At 39.4% G+C, this 22590-nt stretch overlaps 1 protein-coding gene across 1 annotated transcript; it reads left to right on the forward strand.

Annotated features, from left to right (window-relative positions):
- The first annotated feature begins 5492 nt into the window (after window positions 1–5492).
- On the forward strand, window positions 5493–21514 carry LOC109171278 (protein FAR1-RELATED SEQUENCE 5-like). Its single transcript, XM_019320344.1, has 3 exons — window positions 5493–5751; window positions 18861–19701; window positions 20137–21514. Exons 1-3 carry the CDS (start codon window positions 5493–5495, stop codon window positions 21512–21514), a joined length of 2478 nt encoding a protein of 825 aa, XP_019175889.1.
- The last annotated feature ends 1076 nt before the right edge of the window (window positions 21515–22590 follow it).

The following is a 22590-nucleotide window of genomic DNA, read 5'->3' on the forward strand; positions in this document are numbered from 1 at the left end:
TGCGCCCTGGTGCAAAACAACATCGTTTTGGATTTTTTTTTTTTTTGGGTATTCCGCTTTCTTGTGTCGATTGTTAATTTTCTTTAAAAAAATATCATGTTTCAAATATGTACATAATTGTATACTAGAATGTACATAATTTTATAACAAAATACACATACTGTTTTTTGAAAAGATAATACACATAATCTAACATAATACATAATACATAATACACATAAACTCTTAACATAATATACTTAAATTTTCTATTTTGGATGTACATAATTGTATAAAAAAAATTGTACATAATTGTATTTAAAAAATGTACATAATTTTATAAAAAATGTACATAATTATATACCATAATGTACATAATCGCGTCAATTTTCTACACAACTTAACAAAACGATATCGTTTTGGGAGGCGCAGGACACAGAATGCTATGTGCGTCGTGGTGCAAGGTATAACGATCCGCCAGCCCAACACCTCTTCTACCCAAACTAGATAAAAATTGGGCCTCATGATCGAGGCCCATCAAGCCATTTTTCTAGAAAGATAGAAAAAATTGTAAATTGATTGTTTCTATACTAAAATTATTCTTCCAAATTGAAAAATAGAGAATTGTTTTCCATTTTTCTAGAATTTGTAGAATTCGTTTAACTAAATCTCCAAATTTGGAGAAATGGAGAAAGATATGGATGAACATTAGATCATATCCACACTTTAATCCCTTGCAATAATATTTTTGTTCTATTAAAGAAATAGAAAATTGGAGAAATACAAGGTTGAAAAAAGGATAAAAGATATCATGAAGAGATCATGATATCAACTGTACAATATTTAGGGGTCATTTGGTTACAAAATATTAGATTACTTTAGGAATTGTTAGATTAGTAAGAATATTAGATTCATGTGTTTGGTTAAAATTGAGTTATATAATATAAATTTGTTTGGTATAGAAGTTATCTTTTATATATATATATATATATATATATATATATATATAGGGTTGAGTTCAAATGAGGACAACAATATATAGAGGATTGTGAGGACAAATAATGGGCACACAACAAATTAATATCAGGAACACAACTTAATACATAATGGCACACAAGAATAAATGTAAACATCAGGTTTCGAACCCAGGCTCTATAAATTAACAAATCTAGCACGCGAGATACAAACTGTGGCACACAACTACATTCGGTCATGCACACAACATACCGACTAATGACACACACTACATTTGTCCTCACAGTCCTCTATAATATACTTGTCCTCATTTGAATACACACACACACACACACACACACACACACACACACACACACACACACACACACACACACACACACACACACACACACACACACACACACACACACACACACACACACACACACACACACACACACACACACACACACATATATATATATATATATATATATATATATATATATAGACTTGCACTCGGGTGCGAACGGCTCGCCCAAGCGCGAAATAGGCATGGATTCTGTTCGTCCACGTGTCCAGATCTAATGGATGAGAAACACTGATTTTTTAAAAAAACGCGGTGGCATTTTCGTAAATAATTGAACATCGAAGTGCAAGTAAAATGTATTACAAGTGCATGTAAAATGTATTATAGGTGCAAGTAAAAATTTATACTGAGCTACTTAGTTGCACTTATAGTTCTAAGTAGTTGCACCTATAGTTCTAAGTAGTTGCACACATAGGTATAAGTAGTTGCATTTAGGTGTACGAATGTTTGCGAGTGATTTTCAGGAGTATTACTACCCGCTGAACTCAGATCAATGAATGTTAACAAGGCAAAATTACATGCACTTATAGGTGAAAGTAGTTGCACCTATAGTTATAAGTAGTTGCACTTATAGTTATAAATAGTTGCACAGATAGTTATAAGCACACCCAGGTGCATGAATGGTTGCGGAAAGTGAATGCTAACAAGGCAAAATTACCTGCACTTTTAGGTGAAAATAGGTGCACTTATAAGAGATTTTACTTGCACTTCGATGTTCAATTATTTACGAAAATGCCACCGCGTTTTTTTTTTAAGTTATTAGATCTGGACACGTGTCGCGCGCTGATTCGTTCGCATTTCCTTCCTGGGCACTTATTCGCACCAGAGTGCGTCCCTATATATATATATATATATATATATATATATATATATATATATATATATAGTAGATATATATATATATATATATCTACTATACTAATAAGAGCCCAAGAGAGTTAGGCCTGTAATGGGTGAAAAAATGGCGGTCACAGATTTTAATCAAATGAATGGCTCAGATTGATTGAAAGATTGATCAGATTTAAATTTTACACTAAAATTTCCTAAAATACCCACACACCGTTACTAATTCCGTTAAAATTTTAAGAATTATCGTTAGTTCACCGTTAACTTACTCATTGATTTCAATAGAAAAAGGTCTTAGGTTCGAATCTCACCCCAATCAAAGTTGGCATAATTAGTACTCTATTTTACTCTTATTAAATTATATAAATAATAATTTAATAGTTACAATAAAAAATAATACATATGCATTTCTTTAATTTATAATTATGTGTCCACAATGCCTTTATTCAAAAAAAAAAATTATTCATTATCAATAAATTAACTAAAAAAATAATTTTATTAGTTATATTGTCTTTATTTTTCTTCAATATAAAAATTTTTTATATTCAAATTTATTAATTGATTATATTCGCTACATTATCCTTACAATGTCTTTATTCAGTGAAAAAAAATTATTAATTATCAATAAATTAATTAAAAGAAATATTTTCATTAGTTATATTGTCTTTATTTTTCTCAAATGTAAAAATTTTTACATTCAAATTCATCAATTGATTATATTCACTACATTATCTATTATCTTTTTTTGTGCACTATTTTTCTAATTAAATATCAAAGTTATAATACAAAATAATGCTATATATTTATTTACCAAGTATTTTATTAATACCATGAAAAAATTAAAAAAATATAATTAATAAAGCCAACCATATTAACTAATTGAGAGATTTTGTGACAAAGAGAGTATTCAAATCACACAACAAATTGAAGTGAGAACTACCTCGCAATGTCCTTGTTTGACAATCAGCAGTTAGGGGTTAGCGTTAGCGGATTATACTAGCGGATTTGACCAGCGAATTTATTTAATTATTAACATTGGGTAGAAAAAATGACCGCCAAATTATTAAATCAAATGAATGGTTCATATTGTTCAGGTTTTAACTTTTTCCTTTTAAGATTTTCTAATTTATCCTTAATTATATGATTATCCATTTAATTTTTCCGTTAATTCACCGTTAGTCTAATTCTAATATTAAAGTCTAATATAGAATTATAACTACACCATTAATCTAATTCTAATATTTAAAGTCTTAATAGAACTTAACCACAAATCCTAATGTCGGAATCTCCTCAAACAATATTAGTATATATTTAATATTTTATGCCCTAATTTTTATTTGTTCTCCCTTATGTCCCGTATTTGGTTTCAACCATACCTATACAATAATTTTATTGACAATTATAATCAATCTTGACTATATTATCTTGCATTTGTAAACTTAGAATTACCTATTTAACCCGCACCGGCTTAGCTCAATGGTTTTGAACCTCGGCGGCGGCAGTGTGGGAATTATGTCCAAAGTGGGCAGATTCCTTGTGCGTATCAGCATTTACAACCTCCCACAATGCTCTGTCGGGTCGGAGTGTGGGGGGCCCTTGGGGTTGGAGACTCAACCTTTGGGAGAAGAATTACCTATTTAAATACGCAAATTCAACCTTCAATTATCTATGCATGAACAATTTCAATATAATCCTGCTTTAATATACTTTAGAGTACTTATTTAAAAAAAACATTGGGCATTATCCCAATCGCGCAATGCGCGTAAAAAACTAGTATATATATATATATATATATATATATATATATATATATATATATATATATATATATATATATATATATATATATATATATATGGACAGAGCCATAAATTCGGTTGAAGGGGGCGAAGAAGTAGGGACGGACTCAGAAAATTTTTTCCAGTAAAGGCGAAACATTAAAACAAAAGAGATAATTTTTTTTTTAAATTACCTAAGAAATATAGTTGTAAATATTGTTGGATATGGGCGAAAAATAAAACACATCGAAACTTTATAAAAATATTCATAACAAAATATGAAACATAATTAATTTGATAAAATAATTTGAATAGAAAACACATTATAAATTACACATATCATTATTAATATAAAAGAATATTGTGTGTGTGTGTGTGTTAAATATTAAAAAAACTATTAAAAACGTGAATGCATTGAAGCTAGGGGAAGGAGTCAAAAAAATTGTAATATGGGAAGGAGTCAAAAAAATTATAATAGGGAAAAGAGTCAAAAAAAAAAAATTGTAATACTATATCAATGCCAATGATTCGAACCCTTAACCATTATTATTGCCAAAAATGTGACTTACCAACTAATTTAACTCATTCCTTATTAACATTAATAGTTTTTTTTTTATACTAATACTAAATCCTGTATAATATACATACAAAGATTATATATGGGATGGGGGAGGGTGAGGGGGGCAGCTACCATCTCAACTAAAAGCCTAAGCTGATAGTTGGATTGCACATTAATGGCTATATGCTCACAGCTCCGTCCTTATATATATATATATATATATATATATATATATATATATATATATATATATATATATATATATATATATGTGTGTGTGTGTGTGTGTGTGTGTGTGTGTGTGTGTGTGTGTGTGTGTGTGTGTGTGTGTGTGTGTGTGTGTGTGTGTGTGTGTGTGTGTGTGTGTGTGTGTGTGTGTGTGTGTGTGTGTGTGTGTGTGTGTGTGTGTGTGTGTGTGATCATACGAGAACCAATCTCCCCATTAGTCCTTAAAAATTAATCTAGTGTATTTGATAGGTTATATACCCTGAATCCGTGTTTCCTCTTATAGTCAGGTCAGGGTCAAGTGGTTCAATCCCGATCTACGGATCGAGGTTAAAGGTGGCGGGTCAAACCCGCCACCTCTTGCCCCTATAAAAGGGCATTTGGCCCTTCAAGTTAAGGGCTTTTTGGATCATTTTCATTCTCGGCACTCTCTCTCTCTACATACATTACTCTCCCTTCCCTCTACCAAAAAACTCCCAAGAACAATTATTAATAAAGAAGCCCCTTAGTTCTATATATTGCTTCTTCTTGGTTCATACACCTACATATTATATGCAGTATATACAACCGACACCCGAATTAGTATTATCAAATGGCGCCGCCGTCTGTGGGGAACGTGACAAAGAGTTGCGTTCTTACCATCCAAACGAGAAAAAGATAAAAATCTGGAAATCAGCAAGAATTCTAGGCATATAAAGTTTCGAATTGAACCCAGGCACTTAAGCTACAAGGTTAGTACCCCAACCACTATGTCATTCAGCTTCATTGTTTATTTTCTATGTCCATTTTAAGTCAAGAGATACGAGGAAGACCGGAGGCTATTAATCCTTCATTTGCTGAGATCTCACCACCTCATCACCGTGAAATCATCTCCACCATCAGAAACTCGCCATCGCCATGGAGTTCAACATCCAGTCAGCAGCTCTCAACAATGGGAAGAAATGCCATGCATGCCGTCAACCATCCACCAGGTGTCCTTGGGCCAACATCACCCTCTTCGTTCCCCGCCTTTCCACCATGGACACAAGCAGCAACAGGTAACAGAGTTACGGAGGACCTGAGACAGATGGTCCCCGCCATCTATCGCCGCGTTACTCGCCGGAAGAGCTACCCCGCCACTTTCTGTTGACTCAAACTATTTTGTCAAAGTTATGTGCAAAAAGAATTCCAGTTCTATAAAGGAATACCAGTCCTAAGAGGAATAGTTATTGAAGAATACTAGTTCTAAGGAGATTTGTTATTGAAGATTTTCTAGTTCTATTTTAATTAGGAATAGTTTGTTATTCACGAATCTGTTACGAGTAGTTACTATAAATAGGGGTTGTCCTTTATTGTAGATCTCAAGCTTTCAAGATCTAACTTGTGAGGTACGAGAGTCTTTGAGAATAGGATACTAAATTCCCCTAGAAAATAGTACATGTGTTTAGGTTTCAATAGTTCGGTAGGAAAGATCATTCTATTGTGTAATCTCAGGTTCCAACTAGTGTACTTTAAATATTGAGCTTTTAGTGGATTTAGGAAAGTTCTCAAATTGAGAAGTGCCGCCCAGATTAGGGTTGTTTGTCCCGTTACAGATTGTTTGTGTTACAATTCAACTTCAGTTTCAACATCACTGTGTGTTGCGCTCTATAAATTTCACTTTCAATCCTATTTCCTTTATATCCGACTTGGATATTTCTCCCTGGGTTGTTCAAGACAACCCAGGTTAAAGGTGGGGATAGTAGGGGATAGTAGCAGAAAATGAATAATGGAAGTAGGGCCAAGAATTAAGGGCTGCATGTAAATCTATTGGTGTTTAACGGCGGTGGTGTGCAACTCAAGGTAGTGGAAAGAAAGAGAAAAAAAAAAGAAAAAAGAGAAAGGAAAATGCATGGAAGTTATTAAACCGTTAAACCAGCCTCCCAGCGTCGTCGAGCTCGGTTCTGACCGTCGAATACAGTCCGGTCATGGACCCCAGGCGTGCTCTGGTCTCGGATAGTGGATGATCTTCATCGTGTTGATTTCGCGTTCTGTTTAGTTAAGCTTATCGGGCGTAAAGAGCGTAGGGCCCAATACCTTGTTGACCGACTAACTCCCCGGTTGATTTTTCGATGGTGTCGCCGGTATTGCACAGTTTCTCAGGATAGCCGATCGGTGCATTTTTCTCGAGCGACCAGCCAACTCACACAGTTTACCTATGGCACTCAGCATGGTGGGCATTGAACTGAGCTCGGTTCGGATCACGGTGAAGGAATCAGTGACTAGGAGCATGTGAATCCCGATCGTTCCTCACACTTTGCTACAACCAACGAACTTCCAGACTGTGTAGCTGCCATGGGATGAGGCAACTCTAATATAACGATCAGGAATCTCCCGAGCACTTCGCATGGCAAGTTTTGTTCAGGCGTGGGGTCGTTGTTTAAATTCTGAAGTTGCAAATTAGAGTGGGCCATAAGTGCAACCTTTATATTGCAAATGGTATTAGTTGTTTGTGCCAATAAATTATAATGGGCCTTAGAAATCTAAATTACAGCTACTACATAGGCCTAATAGTTTGTATAGGTTTATCTCCTTAGTAACTTGTACCTAGGAAAATTGTAATAGAATTAAACTGTAATAAGTCCGGTTAGGTCGGTATTCCAACCACCGGCACCCTAAGCTCGGACAGATCGGTCACACCACCTCCGAATTACGACTGCAATGTCGTTAAACTTTTTCAGTTTTTTCCGGTCACCATCGATGAGGGCGACAACCCGACTACCACAATGTCGCTTAAAATTGTCCAGTAAAGCTGATGAGGGCGTAAGCCCAACGACCGCAATGTCGTTAAACTTTTTCAGTTTTTTTTGGTCACCACCGATGAGGGTGCAAGCCCGAAGACCACAATGTCTCTTAAACTTGTCCGGTAAAGCCGATGAGGGTGCAAGCCCGACGACCGCAATGTCGTTAAAATTTTTCAATTTTTTCCGGTCACCGTCGATAAGCGCGCAAGCTCGAAGACCATAATGTCGCTTAAACTTTTATTGCACCAAGATCGAAACAGGCGAGGTTCCTTTAGCTTCGGCTCCAATTATGTTTCTAAGTCCGGTTAGGTTGGCATTGCCACCACCGGCTTGGTTAGCACCGAGATCGTATCTCGGCTTCAAGCCCTACAAGCTAGCCATTTTCTGACCGGTTAGGTTGGCCTTGCCACCACCGGCATTTTTAAAGATCAGTTAGGTTGGCCTCGCTGCCACTGGCGCTCTAAGTCCGGTCCGATCGGCATCATTGCCATCGTCGGCGCTCTAAGTCTGGTTAGGTCAGCATTGCCACCACCGGTTTAGTTAGCACCGAGATCATATCTCGGCTTTAAAACCTACGAGGTAGGCAGTTGGTCCCACTAGGTCGGGCACCTCGTTCGGAGTTAGAGATTGATCACCCGATCTCGTTAAAAACCCGATCACTTGATCAGTAGCGCGTAAACCTTATACCCTGTTAGAGGTCCGATCAGTGGATCGGTCAGTTTAAACTTCGTGAAGTTCCAAAGTCTTACAAATTAGGCAAGTCGACCGGGGGTACACCGACACTGTGAGCTCGGTTGAGTCACTTCCCGGTCATCGACGCTGCGAGTGTAATTCGGTGTGTTCGCACCGCGAACCCGGTTGGGTCATTTCCCGATCGCAATCAAAGTTAGCAATCCGAACTCAAGAACCCATCGTATCTACTCCTTTATGGTGACGATTGTCGCACCTAAGGGAGTGGGGGGCTGCATCGGTAGAGTAGCTCGTTCGCTTCGCTAAGGTTTTCCAAAGTGGATTGGTCGAGTCGCGTTTGTTTCACCAAAGCGCTTAGCTCGCTCGTCGGTCAAATCACATTCGTTTCGCTAAAGCGCTTCCCGAGTAGACCGAGTCGTTCATCGGTCGAATCGCGTTCGTTTCACCAAAGCGCCTAGCTCGCTCGTCGGTCGAATCGCGTTCGTTTCTCCAAAGCGCTTAGCTCGCTCGTCGGTCGAATCACGTTCGTTTCACCAAAAGCACTTCCCGAGTAGATCGACTTAGCTCGTTTACCAAAGCGCTTCTTGCAGTTGACCGACTTCCCCGGTCTTGTCGTCACTTCTCGATAAAAAATGACCTCTGTGGTATCGTTATCGTTAGACCTTTGGGTCTCGTAGAGACCCCTTCACTTGGGGGCTCTCGGTTCATAAACCGAGCGTAAAAAGGAGCACACTCCCCCATTCAGTTGATTGTCATTTTTGAAACGTGTCTCGCTATCGTTAGACCATCAGGTCTCTTAGCGTCCCTCCGCTCGGGACTTTCAATTCGTAAACCGAGTTCGAAAAGGGGGAAAGCTCCCGACCAAGTAACTCGTATTTCTCAAAAGCAAATCAAAGTGATTAGTGTAATAATCAAAACCAGCCAAACGCAAATCGGTTAAGAGCGATCTTCTTAGTCGAGTGATTTAGATCAAAGTTTGACCGAGCTCAAACTCATCACAACCGGTCAACCCGAGTAAGGCAGGAAAAGCGCTCTTGCTTGCAATCCACGCGATCGAGTAGTTAGTAGCTTTCCTTGCAAATCCAATCTCCCGATTGCTACAAGACAATCCCTAAGAAACGGTGCAATTTGATTTCTTTTGCCACGCAAGAGTTCGATCCGTTAAATCATAAGCAAATCCAATCCCGTAATTGGTAAGATAGATCTCCAGATCGCAATGAAATCGACCTCCCGGTCACGTTCGTCAGTCCAGTCGTTGGACCGGCAGAGTTCGACCCTTTTCGAATCGCGTTGCAACTCGTAGCCCTAGGTCGGGCAACCTTTTTTAGTCCGCCAGACTGTGTTTAGCGTTGTACTCTTTTCCCTTGGCTGAATTTTTTTTCCCACTGGATTTTTTGTTAGCCTAAGGTTTTTAACGAGGCAATCGGCACAAGTCACGGACCATGTAACAAGTTTTTCCAGCCCGAACCCTTCCTCGCTAACTCGTCGTCAAGGCACGGGCTGGGGGGACTTTTGATAGGTTATATACCCTGGGTCCGTGTTCCCTCTTATAGTCGGGTTGGGGTCAAGCGGTTCGGTCCCGATCTACGGGTCGAGGTCAAAGGTGGCGGGTCAAACCCGCCATCTCCTTGCCCTTATAAAAGGGCATTTGGCCCTTCAAAATAAGGATTTTTTGGATCATTTTCATTCTCGCACTCTCTCTCTACATACATTACTCTCCCTTCCCTCTACCAAAAAAACTCCCGAGAACAATTATTAATAAAGAAGCCCCTTTGTTCTATATATTGCTTCTTCTTGGTTCATACACCTACATATTATATGCAGTACATACAACCGACACCCGAATTAGTATTATCAGTATTAAAAAAAAAAGATCTATAAATGTGATGAATTGGGTTAATTAAAAACGCATACGTGCATATAAAGCATTATATTGTGTGCATATTAAGCAAGTTCTTATGGTGTACACAACACATGCTTAATGTGCACACAACATAATGCTCTATACGCACACACACATTTCTATTTCCTCAATTAATCTCATCCTTAGATATGTTTTTTTAGTGCACAATATTGGTTCTCATGAACTCATGGAGAGGCTGGTTCTCAATGGAATAACACCCCCCCCCCCCCCCCCCCCCCCCCCACCACACACATATTTATCTATTTATTTATTTATTTATATAACTTTAATAACCTTAACATATATTCATGTATTTCAATAAATATAAAATTAAAATAACAGTCGAACCACTATAAAAACTCTCTCTCTCTCTCTCTCCCTCTCTCTCTCTCTCTCTCTCTCTCTCTCTCTCTCTCTCTCTCTCTCTCTCTCTCCACTTACCGCATTTATTTACTGCATACTATTCAACCAAATATAACATACTATCCTATTGCACACACCGCCTAGGCCTCGTAGGTATATACTAGACCGCCTAGTCGGCCGATTGGCTATTGTTTTTTTTTAAAAAAAAATTAGTTATTCACTCAAAACAACGTCGTTTTGAGTGAAATAACCCTAAATTGTTCAAACTCTAGATGTTTTTTAGGTTAATATTTAATTGTACAGAGTCTTCATAGACCTCCCGCACCTTCTACTGGTACTCCCTATTTTAATCCATCAAGTCATAGTGTTATACTCCCTGACATGTAATTTTATTTTATTAAAAAAAAAATTATGTGACTTAGATTGTTCCATATTTTTTCTCTCTCTCTTCTTCGTCTCTTCCCCCACCCCATCTCTTTCTCTCTTAACGCCATTTTTCTCTGTTTCTTCTCCCTCTCTCCCTCGGCCAGTTTCTCTGGTTTCTTCTCTGTTGCTTACCCTCTCTCTCTCTCTCTGTTATTTTTCTCTCGTTTATTTCTTTCGTTGACCTATGTTTCTTCTCCATCTCATCCTCCACAACTCTTGACTGTTATTTGTAATCCATCATGTATTAACTATATGCAAAAAGATTACCCAGGTATTCAACATATTTAATTTTTTTTATTTGGGAAGTTTATTCTCCGTATTTTTATATTAATGTTAATAATTTTAGGGTTTTGTCATATGTATAGATTTTCCACGCATCAACCATATACTCAAAGCATATTATGTTTTCCTAGAATTCTTATTCTCTCTTCTTTTATTTGTTTGTTTTGTATTTTTTTATTATTTTATTGATTTGATTTTACTTTGTCTACCTCTTAATGGGTATAAAACAGGTTAAGAAAAAAAAAAAAAAAACCTTCCTTCCATAATATTTTGTTTGATTTTTTTTTTCTTCTTTCTCTGATCCTAAGAACATTCATCCCTTTCATTTTATACTTTCCCACCCACCATGTAGAATTTTCATTTTACCATTTGGCTTCATACATTTCATCCCTTTCATTTTATGTGTATTCTTTCACTCCCCCCTTGAGCAACAAACCCAGGAGGTTGCTCCATGTACACTTCTTCCTCTAAATCTCCATGTAGAAAGAAATATCTAAATGATGCAAGGGCAATGATGAATAACAACCACAAAGAGACAGATTCTTACTGAAGCAATTTTAGCTACTGGTGAAAATGTGTCTGTGTAATCAATCCCAAAAACTTGTGTATATCCCTTAGCTACCAGTCTATCAGCTTGTCCATTAGGTCCAACTTTTAGAATATATATCCATCAGCAACCAACAATTGTTTTACCTGCGGGTAATGGAACTAACTCCCAAGTCCCTGATGAATGAAGAGTAACCATTTCATCAACCATAGCCTGACGCGAACCAGGGTGGGGGAGAGCTTCTTTAACAGATTTAGGAGCAGTGGCAGAAGATAAACATTTGATAAAAGCATTATATGAAGGTGAGAGACGATCATAAGAAATAAAGTTGTATATGGGAAAGGAATTTCGTGATGAACTGTTACCTACACGACTTGCGATAGGAGAGTTTGTTGCTAGAAACGGGTCCGAGGGAAAAGATAGCTCGAGAGATGAATTGGTTGGGTTTTCATCGATTTGAACTACCGTGGGTGGTCGAGAGTAGTGATGATAAGTGTAAGGAAAGGGAGTGATACTGTTGTTTTGTAAATGAGGTAATGTAGGTGAGGGTCTAGGATTCCTAGGTGATGATGGAGCTTGAGGTAAATGTAACACGGTCCCTCCTTGAAAAGTAGGGACAAGACGAACATCAGGAAAGGGAGAGATGGGGGCTGGTGAAGTGGACGAAAAGAAAGGTTTTGATTCAAAGAAAGTAACATTAGAAGATACATAAAATCAACGCTTATCAGGGGAATAACATCTAAAACCTTTTTGCAACCTAGAGTACCCAACAAACATGCATTTTAAGGATGTTGGTGAAAATTTATCACGCTCTAGGGTAGTATCCCGAACAAAACAGGTGTACCCAAAAACTTTTAAAGGGAGAGTATGAAGAGGCTTATCGGGAAATAAAATTTTATAAGGTATCTGACCATATAAAACAGATGAAGGCATACGATTTATTAAATAATAGAAATGAAGGATAGTATCTGCCCAAAAATCTGGAGGAACTTTATAGTGGAGAATCATGATGCGGGCTGTTTCAACGAGATGCTGATTTTTACGTTCAGATACCCCATTTTGTTATGGAGTATCGGGACAAGATGACACGTATAGAGGATGCCTGCTAAATCAAGAAAGTTACATAATGGAGTTGTAAAATATTCTCCAGCATTATCACTTCGTAATGTTTTAATAGAATCTCCAAACTGATTTTTTTTAATTTCATTGACAAATTTTAGAAGAACAATAAGTACTTCAGAATGGTTTCGCATTAAAAAGACACATGACACATGTACAACGAGAAAAATCATTAGTGAATGTAACAAAATATTTAAAACCAGGGACCTCAAACATCAGTATGGACTAAGGAAAAAAGGGAAGCAACTCTTTTATTAACACGATTAGGAAAAGATGGTCTAGCATGTTTGCCAAGCTGTCAGGCTTCACACTCTAGGGTAGATAAGTGAGACAAACTAGGGACAAATACGTAATTTATTAAGGCTGGGATGTCCTAGTCGGTTATGGGCAAGGGAAGGAGGAACGGTATCAGTGTAAACTATAGGAGGATTTGGGGTAGATAATCGATAAAGTCCTTCTGATTCATACTGCGAGCCAATGATCTTCCCCGAACGACAGTCCTACACAATGACAAAATCAGAAGAAAAAGTGATCGTACGGTCCAAAAATTTTGTAAGTTTATGGACATAAATTAAATTGAAAGGACAGTTAGGTATATAAAGAATTTAAGAGAGAGGCAAGGTAGGAAGGGGGGAAGCCTTTCCAATTGCAGTAGTCGTACTCTTGGACCCATTACCGAAAACAATAGATGGAAGGGACTTACACTTGGTGAAATGAGAAAATAAAGATGAGTTACCAAAGATATGCTCAGAGGCGCACCTGAATCGATAACCCATGGTCTGCTGAGGCTAGATTGTGATACAAGGGCAGTATGAGTTCCTTTAGTGTAGGCTGCAGGAGTGACACCAGAAGCTTTGGGATTGGCTTTAAATCGAACAAACTCTTCATACTCAGCAGCGGAAATGGTTCGAGAATTCGATTCTCCAGGTTAAGATTGAGCAACACTTCCTTGGGTAAGCACCGATTTCCCATGAAGTTTCTAACACCGATCTCGTGTGTCTCCAGTTGTATTATATTATAATAATCACAAATTCAAGTGTTTTTCTGTCCACCACGATCCTTATTTCGCCTATGACCTCCTTGTGTGACTAGAGCTGATTGTTCGGTAGTGGGTGTGTGAGGAACTGAAATGGAGGTTACCTGCAAGAGACGTTTGAACAACTCAGTAGTCCCCGGGACAGTGTTGCTTCCAAGAATTTGATTCCGAAAGCTTTCAAATTCTGGTCCTAATTTGGTTAAGAGAAGTATTATAAATAATTCTCTTATTGGGTAAGTTGCTCTGCGGGTGTACCACCAAAAGGCATGAGTGTACCAAACTCAGCGATCAAACTTTGGGCTTTGCCAAGGAAAGTTTCCATATCAATACCATCTTTCTTCATGTTAGCTAAATTGTCAACAACATTGCAGAATTGAGAGACATCATTAGTGTATAGAGATTTAGCTTGATTCCACACCTCGATACATGTCTTAAAGAGCCGAAATAGGAGCAACAATGGTAGAGAATGAGACTGCCAAAGGAAACTACAAAGTTTAGCATCTAACATTTACCAAACTGCCTTTTCGTTTACCAGTATCATATCCACTCCCTTTTGTAAGTGGTCAACAACACCTTGGCCCATAAACCATAACTCTACGGCATCCGACCAAGAGTGGTAATTTTGAGAACAACATAATTTTTCAAAAGTGATCACCGGGCTTCTAGACAAATTAGACACATAAATAGAGCTCGAAAAAGTAGGTAAGTTACTGGCAGGAAAAATAGTACCCGAATTATCATAATTTTCGTAGAGGACATCGCGACCAAAAATAAATCTGATGGCGCAAAAGGAATCGAGGGGGGCCGATGAGCAAAACTAAAGAGTGTCGCCGGAGACGGCCTCACGCGCCGTCGGAGCGCTGGCTACCCCTTCTTATGCCCGCAAGGCCAGCCCTTCTTATGCCCGCAAGGCCAGCCAATTTCCGGACGACATTCGTGCCCGTAGGTGCCGGCGCACACAAGCTCGCGCTTCAATCAAGCCTTTCCGAAGTCATCTCTAGTTGGAATTTGATTTGCACCCCCCCCCCCCCCCCCCCCACGCGAGAGAGCCTCTATGCTATACAATTCTACAAGCTCTAAAAAAGCTCTTGTATAAAAAGGGGGGTCAAATCCTCTTTCCAAACCAATGTGGGACAAAGCTCACTTTTCCTTTCATTTTTCCAACTCAATGGGTCTACTTTGAGAATCAATATCTCATTCACCCATTATCCGTTTTGAGCGTACAATATATCAATCTCTTCGTCTCACTACGAAGAACCCGAATCCACTTTGACCCGACCCAAATCGGAAGTGGACCCCACTGATTATTATACCACAAAATAGGCACATAAAAAGTCATTTTAATGCTATTTTTCTAACAACCAGCGACCAGCTTTGGTCGTCGGCTTCTCTGGCGAAGGAGAAGGCAACTGGAAGCCGATAACATCATTTTTGGTCGCTGGTTTCTCCAGCAAAGGAGAAGGCCACCAGATAATGCATTACTTTCACTCCAGATAATTCATTACAAATGCACTTGATTGTCAGGATGTGATTACCAGTAGAGTTGTTTCTTTGATGATATTTTAGGCAGATAAGGAAGCAGCTTTATTCTGCAATTAATGCATGATCATCCAAGATTGAGCCATGAAATGCACAATGACAAAATCAGAAGAAAAAGTGACCGTACGGTCCAAAAACTTTGTAAGTTTATGGACAGAAATTAAATTGAAAGGACAGTTAGGTATATAAAGAATTTAAGAGAGAGGCAAGGTAGGAAGGGGAAGCCTTTCCAATTGCAGTAGCCGTACTCTTGGACCCATTACCAAAAACAATAGATGGAAGGGACTTAGACTTGGTGAAATGAGAAAATAAAGATGAGTTACCAAAGATATGGTCAGAGGCGCACCTGAATCCAGGTTAAGATTGAGCAACACTTCCTTGGGTAAGCACCGATTTCCCATGAAGTTTCTAACACCGATCTCGTGTGTCTCCAGTTGTATTATATTATAATAATCACAAATTCAAGTGTTTTTCTGTCCACCACGATCCTTATTTCGCCTATGACCTCCTTGTGTGACTAGAGCTGATTGTTCGGTAGTGGGTGTGTGAGGAACTGAAATGGAGGTTACCTGCAAGAGACGTTTGAACAACTCAGTAGTCCCCGGGACAGTGTTGCTTCCAAGAATTTGATTCCGAAAGCTTTCAAATTCTGGTCCTAATTTGGTTAAGAGAAGTATTATAAATAATTCTCTTATTGGGTAAGTTGCTCTGCGGGTGTACCGCCAAAAGGCATGAGTGTACCAAACTCAGCGATCAAACTTTGGGCTTTGCCAAGGAAAGTTTCCATATCAATACCATCTTTCTTCACGTTATCTAAATTGTCAACAACATTGCAGAATTGAGAGACATCATTAGTGTATAGAGATTTAGCTTGATTCCACACCTCGATACATGTCTTAAAGGGCCGGAATATGAGCAACAATGGTAGAGAATGAGACTGCCAAAGGAGACTATAAAGTTGAGCATCTAACATTTACCAAACTGCCTTTTCTTTTACCAGTATCATATCCACTCCCTTTTGTAAGTGGTCAACAACACCTTGGCCCATAAAACATAACTCTACGGCATCCGACCAAGAGTGGTAATTTTGAGAACCACATAATTTTTCAAAAGTGATCACCGGGCTTCTAGACAAATTAGGCACATAAATAAAGCTCTAAAAAGTAGGTAAGTCACTGGCAGGAAAAACAGTACCCGAATTATCATAATTTTCGTAGAGGACATCGCGACCAAAAATAAATCTGATGGCGCAAAAGGAATCGAGGGGGCCCGATGAGCAAAACTAAAGAGTGTCGCCGGAGACGGCCTCACGTGACGGCGCGTGGTGTCAGAGCGCTGGCTACATGGAGGCGCGTGGAGGGTGATCCGGCTACCGGAATGGATGGGTCAGGGTCGTCGGAGACTAGAGAAAGGAGTTATAGTACTATTTTGACAAAAGAGTTCACCAATAGCAAGTAATCTGAGAAACTATTTTCGAATGAACAGTGACTTTTACTGTTCATGGGGAAAAAATATTCAAATTTTGACTTCTGATACCATGTTGAGAAAGATGTAGAAGAATGTATTGTATTACTTCCTTGTCTCAATAAAGTAACAATAGACAAATATATACAGATTTAAAAGACACAATCCTACAGACACAACTCTGATCTACACAATTCAACCCACATATTTCTACAGACACAATTTTTGTGTTTTTACAGTATATATATATATATATATATATATATATATATATATATATATATATATATATATATATATATATATAGGGTGCTTTTCTGGTGCACACCACACTTATTTTGTGAATTTGTGCACCATCATGGTGCGTTGATTTTTGTTGATCTGATGGTTCACAATTACAGTGCACCTTTCGGGATGTACCTAAGGAACACATAGGCGTAGTGCAAATGCGGAGATTCTGCTTTTTGAATTTTGAATTGTCGACTCCCTACTCCTACCTTCCCGTGCATGCTTATCGGATGAAGCTTGAGATTTGCCGAAGGCGACGGAAACCAACACGCGAGGAGTTCCGGCGAGTTTGGTTTTGACGGGAACACACGCGAGGAGTTCCGGCGAGTGGTGCGGTGTACGGACGTCGATCGGTGGCGATTGCAACTCCCTTGATCAGCTCCCCATCGCAGTGCACGTCGATCGGTGGCTGGGCGAACCGGCGAGTGGAGTGCAGTAGGCATAGTTGCGATGAGTGTCACGGGGTCTCTAGCGATATCAGGTAAGCATCCCTGCGCATGCATGTCCCCCTGTTTTTATTTACTACATAGCGTACGATGAGAATAGTGGTGTGGGTTGTATTAGGAAGTTCTGCATAACCTTGTAATTACATTAGAATGAATGCATTTTTTCTCACCTCCTACTCCCATACTACCCAGTACATTCACTTTACAGACTTGGTATAGAAATTTAATTTTCATGTTTGCAGGTTGTACCCATTGTTTTACCTCCAGGTCGTTACTGCAAAATATTTTGTCGGAATCAGTTTTGAATGTTGTTTTGGTCTTCAGCACCCCTTGAGGATTAGAGTCTAATTCTTCAATTCATAGTTATTCTATGTTGTTGGACTGCATATGAACTGTTAGTTTATAAGATTGCAAGAGAAATGATTTGGCATGGGAACCTTTTGGTAAACAAGACAGTGCTCTCAAGTATGAATGGCACCGGTCTGATTAACGGGGACCTCTACCGATTTCTTACACCCATAAATAAATCAGCACTAAGCATTAATCACAGAAATACAAGTTCATACCCCCAGCATGCGATACAAGTTAAAGAAAATACAAATGCAAATTAATTATATACTAGCTAATTCATTATTTTTGAACCTCATTCGTTAACTTTATTTTATTTTGTGTGTTTTCAGCGGGGGTTTTATGGTTTGTAATGACCATATCTTAGAGGTATTTCTGTTGTTGTTACCTTCTCCTGTAACTTTATGAGAGTTCACTGGCTCACTGCTCTCCTAGGTTAATAACAGAGTAAAATGAAGCCAACTATACAAACTATTATGTTTAGGATCATAACAGAACTATCCCCAGTTTGATCAGCCAAACAAAAAACAGTACCCAAAATGCACTTAAGTAGAGCTTTTAAGATAGAGGGCCTAATTAATACTTGCTCATATGAACACAGTAATGGTAGTAATCAATGTGTGATGCCAATTTTTTTTTTTTTTTACAAAAAAAAAGTGTGATGCCAATTAATGTCCTCTCTTCATTCTCAATATATAATTCCTACTGTATTGGGTGCATAGGATACCAGGATGAACACCATAGGAAATTTGTTAATGAGCACCACAAGGAATTTAGAAATCAAGGTGGTTTTGGCGTGTGTTATATGGTTTTGTTTAGTTTTGCACTGACATTATTATAAGTTGGTCGTTGGTGATAGACCCATCAAACTGGGAGGTTTTCTTTCTTGGATTTTTCGTCTCATTTGATTTATGTGTGTGCTTTCGTCCACAGGTGCCCATGCGAGTGAGGCCGACAATGACTACGTCTCACATGGTGTTCGCGAACTACTAGCCGAGCAAACCACGTATTGGTGCCCGGCTGTGGACAGCGAAATCACCCCGGTTGTTGGGCGGCGTTTCAGCACATTGGCCGAAGGCATCGACTTTTACACTAACTACGCACGAGTCTGCGGGTTTGATGTGCGGCTCCACACCACGGAACGGGCCCGCGACGGGGAGACCGTGATGCGTTATTTGGTATGTAACCGAGAAGGCATTAAGGGTGGTGGCATTAGCAAGCCTATCTGTGTACACGCAGATAGTGGAGGTAAGAGGAAGCAAAGAAGAAGACGGATATCTCACAGGGTTAAGTGCAGAGCCCGGGTATGTTTTAGAAAGGTGAGCAGTGGGGAGTTTGAGATAACTGTGTTCGTTGAGGGACACAGTCATCGTATGTGTTCTGACGCATCGAAGCTATTCATGAGAGTTAACCGAAAATTGGATGTGGCACACCAGGCGTTTGCAGCAAACTGTGTTCGAGCGAATGTTGGCTCCTCCAAAGGTTTCAAGCTATACAGGGAGGTCACCGGGTCATACGCAAATGTTGGTGCGACGGACACCGAGTTCCACAATTTCAAACGGGACCTCCAGGTATATGTTGATGGCAAAGACGGTGAAATGATTATAGAGAAGTTTAAAACAAAGCGTGCTATGTGTGAGAACTTCTTTTTCGACTACGATCTGGACGAAGAAAATCGAGTTGCGCGACTTTTCTGGGCTGACCCCATCGGTCGTCGCAATTTTTCGTTATTTGGCGACACGGTCTCATTCGATGCTACTTACGGTACAAACAGGTATGAGCGATACGCTTGTCGTACGGTTTCTTTTTCGTTTTTTTGGCCGGAACTCTAGTGCATGCTTAGAACACTGTGGTGCATGTCGTGCGCTTGTTTGTATCGTGCTTTATGTTTGTGTGGTAATTACTTGCCTCAAATACCCCCCCATTTCCGAATTCTGATAATGAGTATGACAAATTAAAGTTAATCATGACACATAATACACCCCAAATTTTGTTCCATTCTAACTCGGGGAGAAATTGTTAAACTTTTGATTTATTAATCATGGGCATAGATGAAACGGTGCTTACCCATTTTGACTTAATTACATCAATGCAACATGTTTCATTTACAGCCAACGTTTTTTTTTTTTTTTTTTTTTTTTTTTTTTTTTTGTATTTTTTGTGGATTGTATAGTCTTGCTAATTTTGTAAATTGCCGATTTTGATGAAGGTACAATCTAGTATTCGTTCCGTTCACCGGGGTGGACCACCATAAGCGGTGCATTACTTTTGCTGCCGGGTTGCTCACTAAAGAGGACGTTGAATCGTACACTTGGTTATTACGGGGGTTTAGGACTGCAATGAGTTCTGTCCCATCGTGCGTGATCACTGATCAAGACCCGGCTATGAAGATTGCTATTGCTCAGGTTTTGCCAGATTGCCGGCACCGGTTCTGTATGTGGCACATTATGACAAAGGTGAACGAGAAAATTGGGTCTGACTTGGTAAAAGATGTGCAGTTTCGTAATAGACTAAACGGTATTGTCTGGAACGAGACCATCAGTGTAGGTGAGTTCGAGGAGCAATGGCGTTTGTTAATGGAAAAGTACAACCTAACAACCCACCGCTGGTTCACCAAGTTGTATACTGAAAGGGAGCTCTGGATCCCTGCATATTTTACAGATTTGCCCATGAGTGGGTTGTTGCGCACTACGTCCCGATCTGAAGCAGAGAACAGCATTTACGGGAAGTGTTCCCGACCCCACTTCAGTCTGGTGGAGTTTTATATGCAGTACGAGAGTATACTGGAGACCCAGCGTTACAAGCAAAGCAAGTTAAACGCCGAGAGCGAGGGGTACTTGCCCGATTTCAAAACCCCCTTGGCACTTGAACGGTATTTGGCACAGATGTTCACGATAATAATTTTTTATGAGCTACAACACGAAATTGAAGCTGGGTGTTTTTATTGTCGAGTGGTTGGTATCCGGGAGGAGGGGGAGGTCATCACTTACGACATAAGAGGGGAAGGCACGACTACCTACACTGTGCAACACACCCCGGTAGGGAATCATGCATCATGTAGTTGCAAGCTATTTGAGCGGATGGGGTTAGTTTGTCGTCATATGTTCTTGGTGTTCAGGGATGCACAGATTAAAAGCCTGCCGTTGGACTATGTCCTTCCACGTTGGTGCAAGCAGGTTGGCGGTGTTGTATGTTGCAGGCAGTGTAGCGATGTTCCTTCTACGGACTCTGGTCCTAGCCGAATATGGAATGCGATGCACACATGCGCTGCATTGGTAGGGAGCGACACAGAACGGCAGTCGCGACTGGTGCAAGTATTAGAAGATTTGAAAGGGGAATTTATGAATGCTGGTCCAAACATTGCCCATGCAAAAGGTAACAATGCTGCTATCGTGGCTTTATGTGGCGTTGCACCCCCGGCATCCATCACCATCAAGCCCCCTGTTCAAGCTAAAAACAAAGGGACGGGCAAGCGTATTAAAAGCCAACGTGAGTTAGCTGTTTTGAGCAGTGCAAAAAAAGGGCGTAAATGCGGTGTGTGTGGCGAGTACGCCCATCATAACGCTCGTAGTTGTCCGTATAAGTGAGGATGTGTTGCGGGACTGTCATAATAACAACCCCCACCCCGTATCTACCCCTGGTAGACATTGCGGGACCCTTTGGCGGCACCTTTTTGTTGTTTTCCATCTTTGAAACGCATTGCGTTTGTAATTGATGAAGTGCAATACGTTGCACATAGAACGGGCAGTTGGTACACTTTCTTCTTCTGTAGGCCTTTAAACTTTGTGTAGCACATACTTTGCGTTGCTCCCCTTGATAATTTGAAACGCTATTCTGTCATTAGATATTAATTGGTTAATTCCCATTTAAACATGTATATACTCACGCAGCAAACATGTATACACTCACACAAGGGATTGAAAAATGAATATAATAAAAACGACCCACCATAGAGTCCGGCTCGGTGTTTGTTTTGTGCTTGCAATTGTGTGGCCTAACCCCCTGCTTTAAATCAATTATTCCACCACTACCATAACCAGAATCCCCACCGGAATAGGGTGGTGAACGACCCTACCAGAAATAAAATGTGTTGCACCACTCCGTGCTAATGCTAGTGGCTATATATACACTAATAAAATAACATTATCTAGTGTTTTTACTGTTCCATTTTTGGCATCCGGTACTACTTATAACTATGACAAGTCCACGTGCATTCCCCCTACCATATTTCTGAGTTCTGATATTTATTCCATAACAGTATTCAATGTTGTAGCAAAGTACCACACAATGGAGTGAAAAATGAATATAATAAAAACCCGTGCTTGAGTATTTTAAATCAATTATTCCAGCAATACCATAACCAGAATCCCATTTGGAATAGGGTGGTCCAAAAAGGTACTGAACGACCCTCCACGAAATAAAATGTGTTGCACCACTACCGTGCTAATGCTAGTGGCTTTATATACACCAAAAAAATAACATTATCAAGTTTTTGTGCTGTCCCATTCTGCATTTCCTACCCATGAATCAACCGTTCCGATCTGATGGAGTCGTACTCCCCCACCCGTGTGACAATGGTACGCATATGGATATTTGCCTCACTGAGCAGAATGTTATGCAAATAACGCCTGCGCAAGTTTAGAAACAATGTAGCGTCACCTGC

The sequence above is a fragment of the Ipomoea nil genome, unplaced genomic scaffold (assembly GCF_001879475.1).
Source record: "Ipomoea nil cultivar Tokyo-kokei standard unplaced genomic scaffold, Asagao_1.1 scaffold3401, whole genome shotgun sequence".
NCBI lineage: Eukaryota > Viridiplantae > Streptophyta > Magnoliopsida > Solanales > Convolvulaceae > Ipomoea > Ipomoea nil.